Source organism: Dipodomys spectabilis, unplaced genomic scaffold (genome assembly GCF_019054845.1).
Source record: "Dipodomys spectabilis isolate Male_0828 unplaced genomic scaffold, ASM1905484v1 ptg000125l, whole genome shotgun sequence".
Classification (NCBI taxonomy): domain Eukaryota; kingdom Metazoa; phylum Chordata; class Mammalia; order Rodentia; family Heteromyidae; genus Dipodomys; species Dipodomys spectabilis.
In genome coordinates, this window is record NW_024870802.1 from 11,171,458 (window position 1) to 11,191,609 (window position 20,152).

The 20,152-nt window shown below is 43.2% G+C and overlaps 1 protein-coding gene across 9 annotated transcripts in view; it reads right to left on the reverse strand.

Moving 5' to 3' along the window:
* Gbf1 (golgi brefeldin A resistant guanine nucleotide exchange factor 1) overlaps nucleotides 1-20,152 on the reverse strand; it is a 139,015-nt gene that overhangs the window by 35,507 nt on the left and 83,356 nt on the right. For all 9 annotated transcript variants that reach the window (XM_042689224.1, XM_042689231.1, XM_042689228.1 and 6 more), the window contains exon 4: nucleotides 5,771-5,902. In XM_042689224.1, coding sequence (XP_042545158.1) covers nucleotides 5,771-5,902 — 132 coding nt within the window. The remainder of the gene's footprint in view (nucleotides 1-5,770; nucleotides 5,903-20,152) is intronic.

A 20,152-nucleotide genomic window follows, 5' to 3' on the forward strand; every position in this document is an offset into this window, starting at 1 on the left:
TTTTTTTTTTTGGTCGGTCGTGGGGCTTGAACTCTGGGCTTGGGCGCTGTTCCTGTGCTCTTCAGCTCAAGGTGAGCGCTCTACTGCTTGAGCCACAGCGCCACTTCTGGTTTTCTAGTGGTTTATTGGAGATAAGTGTCTCACAGACTTTCCTGCCCGGGCTGGCTTTGAACCATGATCCTCAGATCTCAGCCTCCTGAGTAGCTAGGATTCCAGGCGCCCGGCAGCTGAGTACATTTCTTTTTGGACAATGTCACCCTTTCCCTTGTTCTCTCCCAGTTTTCACTTCCAGCTTTTTGTGGTTAATTGGAGATGAGAGTCTCTTGGACTTTGCTGCCAGGACTGGCTTGGAAGTGATCCACAGATCTCAGCATCCTGAATAGCTAGGATTACTGGCACCTGGCTGTGGTTTCATTCTCATTTAAAATAATATGACAATGGACAAGAATCATGTAACCAACTTGACCAGCCTTTAAGAGAAAAAAGGAGACAACTAAACTGGACCAGAGTCTAGCTAGTTGGGGTGTGGGAAAGAGGATCAGATTAAGAATATGGGAGGAGAGCTGGGCACTGGTGGCTCACACCTGTAATCCTAGCTACTAAGGTTGACATATAAGGATTTTGGGTTCAAAGCCAGCCCAGGCAGTAAAGTCCATGAGACTTTTATCTCCAATTAACCACCAAAAAGCTGGCAGTAGAGCAGTAGCTCAAGTGGTAGAGCATTAGCCTTGAGCAAAAAAGCTCAGGAACAGCACCCAGGCCCTGAGTTTAAGCCCCAGGACCTATATACCTGTGTGCACATGCATGCACACATGCACACGCGTGCATGCACACACAGATGGGAGGCGCTAGAGTTAAGACTACTAGCACTACACTGGAAGTGAACATAAATGCTGCCAAGTGGGGAGTTCTGTTTTCACTTATGTTAAAGGAGCAGGTCAAGAAGTTGACTCCAATAAGGCCTCTGTTCTAAAGGACTCTTTCCACACTGCTTAGTTCTGTAGGGAAGAAGGGCAGCCACATGATCAAGCTCTGGAAGTGATAAGGTGCTCCTGAGGTAGAATGATATAATGCAGGGGCATTACTAATTTGTTTTTATTTATTTATTTTTGGGTCCAGTTGTGGGGCCTGAACTCTGGGCCTAGGCGCTGTCCCTCAGCTCTTCAGCTCAAGGCTAGCGCTCTACCACTTGAGCCACAGCGCCACATCCAGCTTTTTTCTTTTTGCTTGTATGGTGCTGAGGAATTGAACCCAGGGCCTCAGGCATGCGAGGCAAGTGCTCTACCACTGAGCCACCTTCCCAGCCCCGGCATTACTAATTTGAAACTCAGGGATTGCCAGGAAACTTGAGTGTTTCTTTTGGAAAAATTAGCCAGAAGACTTTCATTATTTTTTTTTCATTTTCTCTTCTGTCTTTGTTAGTCTGACAAAAATTCTCCTATTTACAATCTCTCTCTACTGAGCACAAAGAATAGCTTTAGAGGTCATATAAAAGATAAGTCAAGTTTTGTGATTTGTATCATAACCCAGCTCCTCCTTTTATCACCTTACCTCATCACAGAAAATCCTATATTCTTTGGCCCTTGCTTAAAATCTCCCTCCTGTTCCCACCTCACAGTCCTTAGTCAGTCCTCCAGGACCCACCCAAGAAAGCCAGGCCCTTCTCAGCGCAGCAGGACAGGCCCTGCTTCCATCTCACAAAGCTCCTAGAGGTCCATTTCTTCCCCTCTTTCAGTAATCTCTTGTTAAAGCGATTTAAGCTCTTTTAATCTCTTTGTGTTTTTATTCCTTAAGCTTGAACAAGTAGTAAAGTTCATTTTCTAAAAAGGCAAACAATAGTGACAGGTCTTTACAACCACGGGAAGGGCCTGCCAGCAAGCTGGGCAATCTGTGGCACAAATCCTGGCCTGGCAGCTGTGTGGGGCTGGACCAAAGGCCAGTTTACTTGTAGTAGGACCTAAAATTAACCCAGAAGCCTTGGGTCACAGAATTGAGAGGTCAGAAGCAGTTTCTTCTAAGTGGAAAGCCTAAACAGAGGCTTGTTTGGCTTGAGTTCACTTAGTAGATCTTGTCTTCCTAAGGCCCCCTCCTCAGAATGTCCTCTTCCGGCTGCTCAGGAGGCAGCTCCAAGGATATTTGACAAACTCATCTCCTTTGCTTTCTGGCTTTTTCACATGCTCCTTCCTGTCCTTTTCTTATGCCTACTGAAATCACCACCTTCAGCATTCTCATTTCCCACCACAGGAAACTCCAATGACCAGCTGGCCTGAGGTCTCTAATAACTAGCCTCTGCCAAGCCCAGGAAGGGAAGAAATGAATACCAAGAGATCAGAGGGAAAGAAGCAGAAGGGCAGCTGCTGGAGGCTGTGAAGAGCCATGACCTGCAGGTGGTGCTCAGGGCAAGGCTGGAAGTGGCTGGGCCTGATTTCATTTAGGAAAACTATGAAGCTGGGACTAGAGTGTGCCTAGAGAGGTTATACATTATTCAGAACCTGGCTGGCACCCAATACTCCTGCTTAGGATCCTGAGCAATGCTTTAGCTAAACGAACCCAACTTGCCCTGACTTGAAGGTCATTTGCTTTTCTGGCTAGCTATAGCCTAAGCCTCATCTTTCCTGTTTCCTACGTCCATTATGCCTAGACAAGGATTGGTATTGGGGAAAAGGAATTTAACATTCTTAGTGGCAAGATCAACTAAAAAAAGAAAAACAATAACAAAAAAAGGCAATGTAAACAAATTCAGAGGGTTGGGGATGTAGCTTGCTTATCACGCACAAGGCCCTGAGTTCAGTCTCTAGCACTGCAGGAAAACAGAGATCAACCATAAATTGGGTGACATATTTTGATCAAGATTGAGAGCAAACTTTGTGTGTGTGTGTGCGTGTGCGCGCCAGTATTGAGCTTGAACTCAAGACTTGGGTATTATCCTTTTTTGCTCAAGGCTGGTACTCTATCACTTGAGCTACAGGTCTCCTTCTGGCTTATTTGCTTGTTAATTTGAGGTAAGAGTTTCATGGACTAGTTTCAAACCTCAGTCCTCAGATCTCAGCCTCTTGAGTAGCTAGGATTAAAGATGTGAGCCACTGATGCCTGGCAAGAGAGCAAAGATTTTTAAATACTACGACAGACAAGAAGTTGTTGTCCTCACTTTAGCAAGAGCTTTTATAAACTTATAGGAAAAATAACTCAATAAAAAAAGAGGAAAAGGAAAAAAGAATTAAAAAATGTTTGACCTCAAGGAAATAAAAACAGCAAAATATCAGTTTTTACTTTCTAAAATGGTGCATGCTTGCACGCACACACACAAACACTAAAAAACCCCATAACATTCAGTGCTGATGACCGAGTGGGAAAAATGGAAAACATTCAAACATTTCTGCTAAGAGATAAAATGCTGCAATCCTTTGGGAAAGCAAATTGGTATTCCATAAATTTCAATTTAGAAATACTTCATATAGAACCAGATATTGATGGCTCTTGACTACAGTCTTAGCTATTTGGAAAGCTGAAATCTGGAGGATCATGGCCAGTTTGGGCAGAATTTTTGTTGTTGTTGGTTGTGGGGCTTGAACTCTGTCTGGGCTTGGGCGTTGTCCCTGCACTCTTCAGCTCAACTCTACTGCTTGGGCCACAGCGGCACTTCCAGTTTTCTAGTGGTTTATTGGAGATAAAGAGTCTCACAGACTTTCCTGCCCAGGCTGGCTTTGAACCGTGATCCTCAGATCTCAGCCTCCTGAGTATCTAGGATTACAGGTGTTAGTCACCAGTGCCCAGCTTGGGCAGAAAATTTTGAGACCTTCTCTTCAACCCACAGCAGGGCACAGCAGTATGTACCTTTTGTCCCAACTACATAGGAGGCTGAGGTTAGAGAACTGCAGTTCCAGGCCTGTTTGGGCAGAAAACTGCAAGACAAAGTAGACAATTACAGCTCAGGAATGTACTTGGGTAGTAAGCAAGACTACTACAGAAGTAATCAGCAGGGGCTGGGAAGGTGGCTCAGTGGTAGAGTGCCTGCTTTGCATGTATGAGGCCTTGGGTTTGATTCCTCAGCACCACATAAGCAGAAAAAGCCAGAAATGGCGCTGTGGCTCAAATGATAGAGCGCTAGCCTTGAGCTGAAGAGCTGAGGGACAGTACCTAGGCCCAGAGTTCAGGCCCCATGACCACCACCACCAACAACAAAAAGTAATCAGCAAAAAATGCGTAGAGGCAGGGCTCAAGTAGTAAAGCGCTAGTCTAGCAAGCCCTGAATTCAAACCCCAGTACTGAAAAAAAAGTGTGTGTGTGTGTTTGTGTGTGTATACATACATATATATATATATATATATGTATATGAAAAGATTAGTAAATAAGGGCCTTGAATAAGGATGTTTATTTTAGTCTTACATATAATAGCTTCAAAAAGGAAATAACTTAAATAATAAATAAGAGAATGACCAACTGAATTGTGCTATATCTCTGCCATGATATGGAATTATACAATTAATAAGAAGAAAACAATCATACTGAACTAAGTGGTGGGGGGAGGAAGGGGAGTTAGGGAAATGGATGATGGAAATGGTAAACACTGTTAACATAATTAATACCATTAACTTCTATAAAACTGATTTTAAAATTTCATATTACTACAATAAAAATAAATCAGATGGATCATTACACTATATCTAAATTACTACTATTAAGTGAAAAAAGAAGACATTAAGCATATAATCTTTTTTTCCTTTTTTGGCTTAATTAGCTTACATTATCCTTGTTTTCTTTATAAAAGGGGTAGTTCTTACATTCATGATGCTGAGGCAAGAGGACTAAAAGTTAAAGGCCAAAGTTGGTTACCCAGTGAGTTGCAGGCAGCCTAGGCTACATATCAAGGGGATTCAGTAGAACTTCATATTTATTTACATGCAGAAAAAAGTATAAAGATTCAAACCAGACTAGTGGAATGGTTCACACCTCCAATCTCAGCTACTCAGGAGGCAGAGATTGGTGGGTCATGGTTAGAGGCCAGTCCAGGCAAAAGGTTAGGAAGATCCCATCCTAACAAGCAAGTACAAAGATCTGAGTTTAAACTCTAGCACTACCAAAATGAATGAATGAATGAACAAATAAAAGATTCAAACTAGCCGGGCGCTGGTGGCTCACGCCTGTAATCCTAGCTACTCAGGAGGCTGAGATCTGAGGATCGCGGTTCAAAGCCAGCCCGGGCAGGAGAGACCGTGAGACTCCTATCTCCAATAAACCACCAGAAAACCGGAAGTGGCGCTGTAGCTCAAGTGGTAGAGCGCTCACCTTGAGCTGAAGAGCTGAGGGACAGCGCCCAGGCCCAGAGTTCAAGCCCCACGACCGACAAAAAAAAAAAAAAAAAGATTCAAACTAGGTCACTATCACTATTTAGTAAGTCCTGAAAATGACAGGAGAGACAACTTTTCTTTCAGCCATCTCTTTATTGTTTATTCTAATAGGTATATTTGAAAAAACTTGAAACAATGTAACTTGAAAGCTAAAGTAAACCTAACTTCCAAAGGAACTTTATCTTCAACTTTCTCCAAAGCATAGGTAGAAAAACCAGAATTTTAGGGCAATCTCTCTTTCTTTCTCCCCTCCATGCACACAACCCTTGTCAATTAGCATGAAGAGTAGCAGAAACAATCCTATTTCTCTCCTGTAAGGAGAGATGGTTGAGGAAAATTTCTCAGTCTGACAGCTAGTTGAGCAGCTGAAGGGAGGCAGGAAATAAAGCACTATAGTTACCCAACAAAACCTAAGTTCTTACCTATGAGTGCATAGGACAGGAACTTGTTTACAGAGGTGAGTGCCAGGCCAGTGATAGGGCCAGTGGTATCTTCAGAGCGAATTACTTCCAGAAATGGACGAAGGAATACATTTGGCTCAATCTCTGAGAGTTCTACAAGAAAAAAAAGAAAAAAAACTTAAAACTTGCAAAGGGGGAGGAAATTTTTGTTAGCAATTCAATGGATAAGGCATTAATATCAAGAATATACAGAGAACTCAAAAAATTGAACAGCAAGAAAACAAGAAACCCAATAAACAAATGGGCAAAGTAAATAGTTCTCACAAGAAGAAATACAAATGCCTAACAGATACATGAAGAGATACTGATATCCTTAAGCCATAAGAGAAGAGCAAATCAAAACCACACTGAGATTCCATCTCATTCCAGTCAGAGTGGCAGCCATCAAGTAAATAGCAAATATAGTAGAAGATGCAGGGAAAGAGACTCCTTCTTACATTTGGTGGAAATGTTGTTGCGGCCTCTGTGGAAATCAGAATGGAGGTTTCTCAAAAGACTAAAAGTAGATTTTGCTATGATCCCACTATTGGGTATATATCAAAAGGATACATCTACTCTACCTAGGGCTTAATTTGTTTTTCTAGACTCTCATCTGTCAGAGCCAATCTCTCTTATAGGCTACCTAAATAAGCCAGAAACATTTAGGGAGTTATCTAAATTGTCCCACCTTAGAAACAAAGGAAGCTGGGCTTCCCAAGCACCTTTATTTTCATGTAAATACAAGGATGACCTACTTAATTCCCACCACCTCTCTCACCCCCCCCCCCCCCCCCTAAACATTCCCGGGGCTCTATTGTTTCCCAGATTAATGCTTTAATTGGCAGGCTGGGTAGTATTTTCCACACCTGTCAGTATAGTGATCACAGCAGCTGTATAAAACCTGTCTCTTAGCTGGGTGCAAAGGCTCAGGCCTATAATCCTAGCTACTAAGGAGGCTGAGATCTGAAGGTCACAGTTCAAAGCCAGCCCAAAGTGGAAAAGTCCCTGAGACTCTTATCTCCAATAAACTATTTAGATACAGTTGGAAGTGGCACTGAGGCTCAAGTGGTAGAGGGCTAGCCTTGAGTAAAAGAAGCTCAGAGATAGCTTCCAGGGCCAGAGTTCAAGCGCCAGGACCGGCAAAAAAAAGTCTGCCTCTCACCTTTGCATTGTCTATTCAGAGATATATACAATTTGCAGAGAAATAGAATGGGTTGGTGAAAACAGATATTCTATCTCTCAATCTATTTATCTCTAAGTCTATTTTTCTCTCTCTTCTGGTACTAGAGTTTGAACTCAGGACATTTGCTAGGTAGGCACTTTACCACTTGCGTACCCTTCCCACTCTCCTCCAGCCCGTGTGTGTGTGTGTGTGTGTGTGTGTGTGTGTGTGTGTGTGTGTGTGTGTGTGTGTGTGTGTGTGTGTGTGTGTGTGTGTGTGTGTGTGTGTGTGTGTGTGTGTGTGTATTTAAAACATTAACACAGGCTGTGAATGTGGCTTAGTGGTAGAGTGCTTGCCTTGCATGCATGAAGCCCTGGGTTCAATTCCTCAGTACCACATAAAGAGAAAAGGCCAGAAATGGTGCTGTGGCTCAAGTGGTAGAGTGCTAGCCTTGAGCAAAGGAAGCTCAAGGACAGTACCCAGGCCCTGAGTTCAAGCCCCAGGACTGGTGCGTATGCATACACACACACAAAACATTAACACAAGTATCTTATGTACAGGTTGGTCGGTCATATAATGTTTGGTATATATGATACATATGTTCAGGTGAAAAAAAATACTTAAGAATGGGGAAAGAAGGGGCTGGTAAGGTGGCTCAGTGGTAGAGTGCTCACCTTGCATGCATGAAGCCCTGGGGTTGATTCCTCAGCACCACATAAGCAGAAAAAGCCGGAAATGGAGCTGTGGCTCAAGTAGTAGAGCGATAACCTTGAGCCTTGAACTGAGGGACAGCGCCCAGGACGAGTTCAGGCCCCACAACCAACCAAAAAAAAAAAAAAAAAAATGGGGAGAGAAGCTAGGTTTAGAATGGGAAGAGAAAAGCCAGGCACTGGTGTCTCCCATCTATAATCCTAACTACTCAGAAAGCTGAGATCAAAGCCAGCCAGGCAGGAAAGTTTGTAAGTTTGTGTGAGACTCTCTCTCTCTCTAATCTTGTTTTCTTCTTTGGTATTGGGGATTGAACCCAGGACATTACACTTGCTAGGCAAGTGCTTTCCACTGAGCTAATCACAGCCCACATAAGACTCATCTCTAGTTCACCACCAGAAATCTGGCCCTGTGGCTCAAAGTGGTAAAGTACTAGCTTTGAGTAGAAAAAGCTCAGGGACAGTACCCAGGCCCTGAGTTCAAGCACATTGACTGATCAAAAAAAGGAACGAGGAGAGAAACTGGGTGCTGGTGGCTCATACCTGTAAGTGAGATCTTCAAACCCCATGGCTTAAAGCAGTAAGGACAGAAATTCCATGAGATTCTTACCTTCATTTAGCCACCAAAAAGGCCGGAAGTAAAGCTATAACTCAAGTGATAGAATGTCAACCCTGAGTGGAAAAAGCTCAAGGACAGTGCCCAGGCCCTGAGTTCAAGTGCCAGTACTGGCACCTGTGCACATGAGCGTGCACATGAGCGTGCGCACCCATGTGTACACACACACACACACAAACACGGGGAGAGAAATCTATTTTCTGGGTTTTCTTTTTTTTTGGGGGGGGGGGAGTCTGGTCGTGGGGTCTGGGCGCTGTCCCTCAGCTCTTCAGCTGAAGGCTAGCGCTCTACCACTTGAGCCACATCACCACTTCCGGCTTTTTTTCTTTTTGCTTATGTGGTGCTGAGGAATTGAACCCAGGGCCCTCAGGCATGCAAGGCAAGCGCTCTACCACTGAGCCACCTTCCCAGTCCCAGATTTTCTGGGTTTTTATCTAGTTGAAACAACTTGTTTCTTGTCTTCATGTGAAAGACTAGGGCAATTTTACACCAGGTCCATATGTATTCAGCCTTTTAAAAACAAAAACTGGGCTTTACAATAAAAAAAAAAAATATATATTGCTAAACACAAAAAAAAAACAAAAAAAAAAACCCAAAAACTGGGAATGTGGCTTAGTGGTAGAGTGCTTGCCTGGCATGTATGAAGCCCGGGTTTGATTCCTCAGTACCACATAAACAGAAAATGCCAGAAGTGGTGCTGTGGCTTAAGTGGTAGGGTGCTAGCCTTAAGCAAAAGAAGCTCAGGGACAGTACCCAGGCCCTGAGTTCAAGCCCCAGGACCACCAAAAACAAAACAAAACAGGGTCTCATCTCAGAGCAGGTTGCTGGTGGCTCACATCTGTAATCTTAGCTACTCAGAAGGTTGAAATCTGAGGATCATGATTCACAGCCAGTTTAGGCAGGAAAGTCCGTGAGATTCTTAATCTCCAGTTAACCACCAAAAAGCTGTGGCTTAACTGGTAGAGCGCTAGCCTTGAACAGAAAGGCTCAGGGACAGTGACTAGGCCCTGACTTCAAGCCCCACGATGGGCACACACAGACAAAGAGTCTCATTAGATTGTACAGGTTGGTCTCGAACCTAGTTCTATTTACAGGAGTCCTCCTGCCTTTTGTTTTTGTTGTTTCATTGTTAATTTGGTAACACTCTTTTGTGTAACTACCACCACAAACAGGACATAGAACAATTTGTCCAGAAAACTCCCTACACCCTCTCATTACACTCATACCTCTCTGACACTGCTAACCCCTGGCAAGTACTGATCTATTCCCATCACCAGTTTTATTAAGACACTTGTGAATGGAATCATACAGTTAGTAATCTTCTGAGGCTGGCTTCTTTCACTTAACAAGATGCTTCTGAGATTTGTCCAAGCTCTTGCCTGGACAGAGATCAGTAGTTTGTTCCTTTATACTGCTGAGTAGTATTCTATTGCATGCACGTGCCCATAGTTCTTTGTTGTTTTAATCCATTCTCTAGTTTGGGGCAATTATGAATAAACTGTTATAAACATTTGTATACTTTTTTGTGTGTTAATACAGGTTTTCATTTCTCTAGGGCAAGTGTACAGAAATGGGATTTCTGGCTTTACAGACAAGCTGTTTTCCAGAGTTCTTTGCATTCCAAGAATTCTAGTTTCTCCACATCTTCCCCTGTTTGGGGTTTTTTGTTTGATTGTTATGGGTCAATTGTGGGGCTTGAACTCGGCCTGGGCACTGTCCCTCAGCTCTTCAGCTCAAGGCTAGCACTCTACCACTTGAGCCACAGAGCCACTTCAGATTTTCTGAGTGTTTTATTGGAGATAAGAATCTCACCAGCGGGGCTGGGAAGGTGGCTCAGTGGTAGAGTGCTTGCTTTGCATGCATGAGGCCCTGGGTTCGATTCCTCAGCACCACATAAGCAAAAAGAAAAAAGCCGGAAGTGGCGCTGTGGCTCAAGTGGTAGAGCGCTAGCCTTGAGCTGAAGAGCTGAGGGACAGCGCCCAAGCCCAGAGTTCAGGCCCCATGACCGGACCCAAAAAAAAAAAAAAAAAAAAAAGAATCTCACCAGCTTTCCTGCCTGGGCTGGCTTTAAACCATGATCCTCAGATCTCAGCCTCCTGAGCAGCTAAGATTATAGGCGTGAAGGACCAGCACCTGGCTATTCCAGTTTATATTTTCAGGTTTTAAATAAATAAATAAATAGATAGATAGATAGATAGATAGATATAGATATATATTGGCTTATATCATTTATGGGGAGGAATTTCATTGTATATCTCCATAGGTTAAGACTATATTCTCAATCAATTTCACCACTTTTAACATACTTCCCAGCTCTCCTCCCTCTAAGAAACTGTCCCCAACAGGTTTCCCTGTTCCTTGTTCACAGTTGCAAATAGTCTATTTAGTCTTTTTTTTTTTTTTGGTCTGGTCGTAGGGCCTGAACTCTGGGCCTGGGTGCTGTCCCTTAGCTCGTCAGCTCAAGGCTAGCGCTCTCCCACTGAGCCACAGTGCCACTTCCAGCTTTTTTCTTTTTGCTTATGTGGTGCTGAGGAATCAAACCCAGGGCCTCAGGCATGCAAGGCAAGCACTCTACCACTAAGCCATCTTCCCAGCCCATATTCAGTCTTTTTTATCTTCTCACTGCTGTTCCCCTATGCACAGTTCTCTCCCATCCATTCCCCTTTTGATCATCGTTTGTGGAGTTTATGCTGCTCTCATATGGCATCTTCACTATTTTTATAAAAGCCATTCATATAGGTAAAGAGTAGTATCTCTAACATTTATTTACTTATTTTACCAGTACAGCAATTGAACTTGGGGCTCACTTGCTTGGCTCACTTGCCCATAGTTGGCACTTTGCTCCTTGAGCCACACCTCAAGCCCAACTGTTTGCTGGTTATTTTGGTCGTGGGGCTTGAACTCTGGGCGTGGGCGCTGTCCCTCAGCTCTTCAGCTCAAGGCAAGCGCTCTACCACTTGAGCTACAGCGCCACTTCCGATTTCCTAGTGGTTTATTGGAGATAGGAGTCTCATGGACTTTCCTGCCCAGGCTGGCTTTGAACCACGATCCTCAAATCTCAGCCTCCTGAGTAGCTAGGATTACAGGCGTGAGCCACCGGCTGTTTACTGGTTATTTTGGAGATAGAGTCTTACAGACTTTTCTAAAGACTGGCTTTGAACTGTGATCCTCAGATTTTAGCCTCCTGAATAGCTTCCATGTGTCACTTTGCTTGCATGTGGTTTAAGATTATATTTCCCTAAGATTATTTATCACTCATATATCCTTTTGGGTAATGTACCTGTTCAAGCCTTTAGTCTTTAGTCTTCTTATTGCTAAATGCTGAGTTTAGAGACTTATTAATCTATTCTGCATTGTCCTTTACTGGTGATAGAATTACTTAGATATTTCTCTGAGTCTGAAGCCTTATTCTTTTCATTGTTTTAACAGTATCTTTCATAGATACATTTCAGCTTTTGATTAAGTGGAATTTAACAGTATTTATTTTACAGATTGTGCTTGGAATAATGCCTAAATTCACAGGACTAATCTCAGGACTTGACAATTTTTTTCTGTATGTACTTGTACTAGAACTTGAACTCAGGTCCTCAGACTCACTTGGCTTTCTTGCTGTTGTTTGGCCTCCAGGCCAACATTTTGCTGGCTAAATGGAGATAGAGTCTTACAGATTTTTTCTGCCCAGGCTGGCTTTGAACCTCAATCTTCCAGGTTGCAGCTTCTTGAGTAAGTATGAGTTGCCAGCAACTTGTGATCCCCCCTCCCCGCCTCCCCCCCTCAGCGCCCTGCACCCAACTCAGGTAAGAGAGGGTCTCACCAGGTAGTCCAGGTTGTCCTGGATCTTGCATGTGGCCCAAGCTGGCCTCAAACAGATATGTACTACCACACTTGACTGCAATTGGCTTTTTCCCTATTTTCTTCTAAAGGTTTTCAATTTTACACTTATGTTTTTTATACTGTGATCCATTTCAATTTTTGTGTGTGAGGCCAGGGTTCATGTGTTTGTGTATGGATGTCAAATTGTTGTAATACCATTGTGTTGAAGTTGAAACTTAAATACCAAATTCTCCTTGAGTTTTTTGTTTTTTAGACAAGGTGAGACCCGAGCTCAGCCTGGTCTGGAACTTGTAACCCTTTTGCTTCAACGTCGTCTGTGTGCTAGGATGTACCATTACATCTGGATTTTTTAGAATTTAGGAGTATAAGTTAGAAGAGGACTCTCCAGGTGTTGGTGACTCACACCTGTAATCCTAGCTACTTAAGAAACTGAGATCTATGCCAGATGCCAGTGGCTCATGCCTGTAATCCTAGCTACTCAGGAGGCTGAGGTCTGGGGATGGCAGTCCAAAAAGCCAGCCCAGGCAGGAAAGTCCATGAGACTCTTATCTCCAATTAAAACACCAGAAACCTGGAAGTGGCACTGTGGCTCAAGTGGTAGAGCGCTAGCCTTGAGTTGAAGAGGAAAGGGACAGGGCCCAGGCCCAGAGCTTAAGACCCACAACCGACCCAAAAAAAAAAAAAAAGGTGGAAATCTGAGGATCCAGACTTGAAGGTAACCCAGGCAGCAAAGTCCAAGAGGCTTTATCTCCAATTAGCCAGCCAAACAGCTGGACTTGAGGTGTGACTCAAGTGCTAGAATGCCATGAAAACATACTATGTAAGAGCAGAAAGCCCTGAGTTCAAGCCCCAGTACTAGAACAAAAACAACAAAAAAGCTGGAGGATTCATTCTTGGATCTCTCTTCTGTAGAAATCTCCCATAGGACTCAGACCTTGTTACTACTTGTTTCTTTCTGGGGTTTTCTGAACTGTGTTTTAAGTGCCATGTAACAGAACACTCATTATTTGTAAGTTGATTGAGCATGAAGTGTTTTATTATACGATCACTCTCGATCACAAGAAGGCATGTGGCTACATAAAAACATTCACTCTGCCCTCTGCTCTGGAATGCAACTTTACGAGAATAATGCAGCTTTTGTATTAAGTATAGTTGAGACAGATAGGCAGATATTGTTGGGAGAACAGATGTTGGCTGGGCCCAGTTGTTTTCTAACCCTTCCAGATTTATGTGTTCAGATTCAGCTGTCTTCAAAGTTTCTCTGGGCACCTCTCAGGGTAAGTATTATGAGACTTTTCAGAGAATAGCTACTCTAGGAACTGTAGCTGTCTTATCCCCATCTGTTACAGTTTTGAGGCCTTTGTTTTTCTCATCAGTAAAATGGGAAATATCCCTATAAAGTTCTTGTAGCCATTAGCATGAGGTAGCCCAATCAGAATTAAGAGTACTCAGTCTTGGTGTCACTAGGAATAGATTATGTGTTATTGTAATAACCCTTTCTGCCTGGTGGTGAAAGGTGAATAAGTAGAGATGTGAATATTTAAAGGGCTGGGAGAGGTTTCCCAGCAGTCCTGTAATTGATACTCTCTGGGGAATCCTCTGATCCTTTTTCAATAGCTTTGGCTACTGACCTATCAGGGCTGATCTATCATCTATAGACTTTCCTAACATTAATTCTGAATTTTCTTCTTCATTTCCCTCTTTGTTTCTCTTCAAGGTTCCTAGAGAAGACCTGACAGGGTAGTATTTAATAATAAACCTGTAACTATCTTCTCTTCTTGTTGCCATTTACAATAACTTTTTTTTTTTTTTTTTAATGAGGCTGCAAAAGGAGTTTGTTGAAAAAGCTGCTCTAAGTATAATGAACGCATAAAGCTTGGGTGAATTATTCTGTTGTAAAGTAGAGCAGTGAAAGTTTGTAATTTCTCCTGGGCTTTCAAATTGCCTGGTAGGTTTAGGTTTGTTCATGTATAGTGCATGCAGAAAAAAGCAAAACAGTGAAGAACTACAGCATCTCTAGTTTGCTTGTATGTTACAACCTAATTGCCTTCCTTCAATATGTGCCAATTTCCTCTAGAAGCAAGAGAACTAGTGTTTAGAGTTGATACCCATTGAACTGTGCTCTCGGTGAGACAGATGGATCAGTCTGTCTTCAGGCCTCTATGTATGTTTGAGGCCAATCCCTATGGACATCATTTAGCTCTGCTGGCCTTGTTAAGGAGGCCTCACTCTCCCTCTTGGATTAGGAATGAACCTGGACAAACTTAATGCTTAATTTGTGTGACAGCACTACAATCAGTGGTTAGCCACCGGTTAGGAGGAACAAAGGTAGAGAACAAACTTTTTATTTGCTATTTTAGTCATACAGTTAGGAAACCCATAGAGCCATAGTTTGATATAATAAGAATATAATGCATCGGCTGGGCACTGATAGCTCATGCCTGAAATCCTATGTACTCAGGAGGCTGAGATTTGAGGATTGGGGTTTGAAGCCAGCTCAGGCAGGAAAGTCCGTGAGACTCCATTTAACCACCAGAAAACTAGAAGTGGCACTGTGGTTCAAAGTGGTAGAAGTGCTATTCTTTTTTTTGGTCCAGTCGTGGGGCCTGAACTCTGGGTTTGGGCACTGTCCCTCAGCTCTTCAGCTCAAGGCTAGCACTTTACCACTTGAGCCACAGCGCCACTCCCGACTTTATTCTTTTTTGCTTATGTGGTGCTGAGGAATCGAACCCAGGGCCTCATGCATGCAAGGCAAGCGCTCTACCACTAAGCCATCTTCCTAGCTCTAGAATGCTATTATTGAGCAAAAAAGCTCAGGCCCTCAGTTCAAGACCCACAACCAACCAAAAAAAAAAAAAGAATATAATGCAGTGTTTAAGAGCATCAAGCTTTGGAGTTAACAAGATGTGTGCTCAAATTCTATTTCACCTACTGTGTGGTCTCATAGCCTTGGTTTCCTTATTTATAAACATAGAGACAGTGATACTGTTTCTCAGAGTTATTTGGAGAATAGAATAACCCAGGCAGGCTAGCACTGGTGGCTCACACCTGTAATCTTAGCTACAGAGGAGGCTGAGACCTAGAGGATTATGGTTCAAAGCTAGCCCAGACAGAAAAGTCCATGAGATTCCATCTCCAATTAATTAACAAAAGCCAGGCTAGAAGCATGGCTCAAGTGGTAGAACACTAGCTGTGAGCATATAAGCTGAGTGAGAGCATGAAGTGTGGAACCAGCAACAAACAGAACCCAGAAAATAATTATAATAATAACTAAATTTTTTCTTTGGCATGAGATCTCACTATGTTGAGCACACTAGCCTTAAATTCTAGAATCCTCCAGCCTCAGCCTGAATTGCTAAGATTACAGCTGTGCATCAATGCCTGGCTTGATAACTGTGTTTCATATATGTAACTTGCTGACTTCCAAGGCAAATTAAGGTTCTTCTTTTTTTTTTTTTTGGGTCCGGTCGTGGGGCCTGAACTCTGGGCCTGGGCACTGTCCCTCAGCTCTTCAGCTCAAGGCTAGTCCTCTACCACTTGAGCCACAGCACCACTTCCGGCTTTTTTCTTTTTGCTTATGTGGCGCTGAGGAATCGAACCCAGGGCCTCGAGCATGCAAGGCAAGCGCTCTACCACTGAGCCACCTTCCCAGCCCCTTAAGGTTATTCTTCTGAGCAATGGAATATAATTCTAAAAGTGAGAAACAGGTCCCAGCAGCCAGCTAACCGAGCTATTTAACAGGAAGGTCCAAAGTGGTAAATCATTCTCATTCTAATCAGGATTGATGCATCATATTGGACAAAATCTTGTTTTGAAACTATTTTCCTCTGCTTATGCTGCCTTTAAGCACTTGTCAAGTCTTTCTAAAGTAGAGGCTAACTTTGACCTCAGGAAGACCAGGCTGGCCCCACCTACCAAGAAAGAGATAGTAAAAATAAGTACTTCAGGAGGAGATATTTATTTATTTTTTGCTGATTGTGGAGTTTGAACTCAGGCCCTGGGCACTGTCCTTGTGCCTCTCTGTGCTCAAGGCTAGCACTCTACCACGTGAGCCACAGCACCACTTCTGGCTTTTTCTGTTTATGTGGTACTGAGGAATCGAACCCAGGGTTTCATGCATGCTAGGCAAGCACTCTACTGCTAAGCCACATTCCCAGCCCAGGAGCAGATATTTATTTATTAAAGGAAACAGTGGGTTCCTCAGACTATGCTATGATACATGCTATCAGGGATTCCATACCTGGTGAAAGATACCCCCTTCCTATTTTCTCTCTCAGGAGAGGCTGAGCTGCTATAAAGACAGAGATGGCCAAAACCCCAATAAGGAATTCAAGCCAGAGAGTATAAATGCATGTAATTTCTTTCTTGGCCACTTTAGAGGTTTCTTAGGAGGTCATATGTTCACTTAGGAAACTGAGATATGAGGATCAAGGATTAAAGGTAGCCAATGAAGAAATATCCAAGAGACTCTATCTCCAATTATCTAGCCAAAAAGCTAGACTGGAGGTGTGGCTCAATTAGCAGCATGTTAGCCATGAACAAAAATGTTGAGCAAGTAAGTGTGAGGCCCTAGCACTAACGTAAGAAAGCAAGCAAGCAAGCAAGCAAGCAAGCAAGCAAGGAAGGAAGGAAGGAAGGAAGGAAGGAAGGAAGGGAGAATCTAGTTAAATTACTAGCTTTATCCTCCTCAGGAAATCCCAGTGCATAAGGAAACTATGACTCAGAGAAGTGAGGTGTTTTTTGCCCAAGGTCACAAAATTAGTGACAACCAGGACTAGGCCTAGCCTATTTTATTTCTCCTGCTGTACAGGGCAGGAGTACAAAGGCCTATATGGGTTAGTACTAAGCCCAGGCTAGCAAGTAACATCTGTGGGACCTGGTCTTGGCAATTTTCTCTGGAATCAATCAGTTTCTAAGACTAAATGCCCACCTGTCTATGTATAGTTCAAGATAACACTCAAGTTATAAGAGGTATGACATATAATCTAGGTCTCTAGCTTTGCTTAGTTTGCTCATTCTTTGAATCACTACTCTTTTTTTTTTTTTTTTGGTCCTGGGACTTGAACTCTAGGCCTGGGCATTGTTTCTGAGCTTTTGTTCTCAAGACTAGCACTGTATCACTTGAGCCACAGCTCTAATTCTGGCTTTTTGTGGTTAATTAAGAGATAAGAGTCTCATTGACTTTTCTGCCCCAGATGGCATTGAATTGTGATCCTTGGATCTCAACCTCCTGAGCAGCTAAGAACAGGCATGAGCCACCAGCGGCTGACTGGACCACTGTTCTTTTTTTTTCCCCCAAGTTTTGAGTTTTTGGACCACTATTCTTGATGTCAGCTAGTGTCAAAAAAACCCATAGCTCCTCTCTACAGTCTCTATTTATAGATTGTTCTCACTCTGACTTTTATAAGAAAATTCATTTCTCTTTTTTTTTTTTTTTGGGGGGGGGGTCTGGTCGTGGGCCTGAACTCTGGGCCTGGGCGCTGTTGCTCAGCTCTTCAGCTCAAGGATAGCAATCTACTACTTGAGCCACAGCGCCACTTCCAGCTTTTTTTTTCTGCTTATGTGGTGCTGAGGAATCGAACCCAAAGCCTCATGCATGCAAGGCAAGCGTTCTACCACTGAGCTACCTTCCCAGCCCCTGTATTTCTTTTTTAATTTAAATTTTATTGTAAAGAAAATGAGAAATGGGCTGGGAAGGTGGCTCAGTGGTAGAGCGCTTGCCTTGCATGCATGAGGCCCTGGGTTTGATTCCTCAGCACCACCTAAGCAAAAAGAAAAAGCCGGAAGTGGCGCTGTGGCTCAAGTGGTAGAGCAATAGCCCTGAGCTGAAGAGCTGAGGGACAGTGCCCAGGCCCAGAGTTCAGGCCCCACGACTGGACCGAAAAAAAACAAACAAACCCAAACACATTCCTAAATACAGCATAGTCAGAAAAATAGAATGTGAGGACCTAACACTTGCTCCTAAAATAGAATGTACCAGGATAGACAGAAAACCCAAAAAGGTTCTGTGATCAAATAACTTTATTCTATACCACTGGATAAAGAACTGTCAAGAGGAGTAAACATACTAGACTTCTGTTTTTATCATGTTTTGACTTATTAGTTTGTTATACTCGATCCATCTTGTGAATGATGACATTCTGTCTCCAGGAACATGGGCCAATATTTACAGGATGAAGACTTTTGGGGGCAGGCTGGTGACCCTCTAGGAAACAAGAAGAGAGCAGAAGTAGACTCTGAGGGCAAAAGGGTCGAGACAGGCATTTCTAAAGCCAAATGGTGTTGAAATAATATACCGCAGGCCTTTTTCCTTGTCAGCGTAATCCAATTGAGAATGCCCAACTGCCCGATAAGAATCACTCAGGAGTGAAGAGTTTCACTACCAGGGAAAGCAGCTTATGTGTGCATTTTGGCTCAGGAATGTGCCAGCCCAATGTTGGCCAAATGAGAAAAGGCTGTTACAGGCTGGAGAACACAGCCTCCTGGGAGAGGAGTGGCTGCTAGGAGAGTAGGCTAGGAGATGTTCTTTTCTGTCCAAGGGCAGTGCTTGAGGCCACACATTGAGGCCTTTCATAGAGTTTACTAAAAAGTGTGGCAGCTCTGACATAAAGAGAAAACTGTCAGGATTCATTGCACCTTTTAGTCAGGTCACACTCATCATTTGAGAAGACAGGAGACTTGGGGGGCACTGGCAGATTCTTTGATAAATGGCTAGTTTGCAACTTCTGTTTGAACATCATAATGTAGGGAACACAGTTCCCTGCCCACTGATGTTGAGCCAATAACGAACAGAACAGCACCGTGACATCTCCAAAGGGGTCACTAGCCTTGGGTTGAAGAGGCCTTTGAGACTACCCACAAGTAATTTTTGTTATAATTTGGCACTCACTGTCTAGAAATTGAACTTGAACTCCAGGAATTCTCTACTGAAGGATTCATTTCCCTTCCTTGGACTTGTTTTTTTTTCCCTAATTCTACAATACGAACCAGTCACCTTCAGATTACCCCTCTTCCTAATCTGCACTGTTTGTTTACTGGACTGTTTGTGCCTTGAGGTTGACAGTCTTCCAGGGCGGGAATTTTGGCTGCTTGGCTATAGTGTCAGATGTCTCCTTGGTTGTGAAACTACTCAGCCTGCTTACTATGAGCAACATCATGACACTTTCCTTCTGAAGAACTCAGGCAATAACTCTCACTCTTCTAATGAAAACTCAAGAACTTAAAATCCTGTCTCTGGTCAGGCCAAGACAGAAAGTAAACCACCAGAAACATTCTTTCTGTTGTGGCCTACTGGTGTATAAGAGTAGTAGAAGAGCTAGAAGCACAGCTTTTGAAGTCAGATGGATCTGGACTTGATTCTGTTTCTACAACTAGCTAGTTACATGATTTTTAACTGGTAGACATATTTACTTTTCTTTTCTCTTTTTATTTTTTTGTTGGTCGTGGGGCTTGAACTCTAGGCCTGGGCACTGTCCCTCAGCTCTTCAGCTCAAGGCTAGTGCTCTACCATTTGAGCCACAGCGCCACTTCCGGCTTTTTTCCCTTGCTTATGTGGTGCTAAGGAATCAAACCCAGGGCCTCAGGCATGCAAGGCAAGCGCTCTACCAACCACTGAGCCACCTTCCCAGCCCCTGGCTGGGATAAAAGGAGCTGGCACTTTATCACAGTTTGAGAAGCACCATTTTAGAGGTCTACCTGAACATCTCACCCTTTTTCACTTGCATATATCCAAGAAGTACCTCTTAAATCAGTAATGTCCTTACAGATTCCCTGCTAGGAACACAACCTGCAGCTGCAGGAAGTGCTCTTGTCCGAGTTTCTCTGATGCACCAGCATTTGAACCTAGGGGGCAAACCTCCATTCCTGTTTAGAAGCGTCTTGAGAAAGTTAATTGTATCCAGGGGTGGAGAATGTCCAACCTATGTGTCACATATAGACTTCAAAATCATTTTATACATGACAGGACATATACAATGCTTTGAGATGCTTTAAGATGGGCACAGAGCCCATCTGTCTATACTGATAATTTTGTGTGGCTCATAATA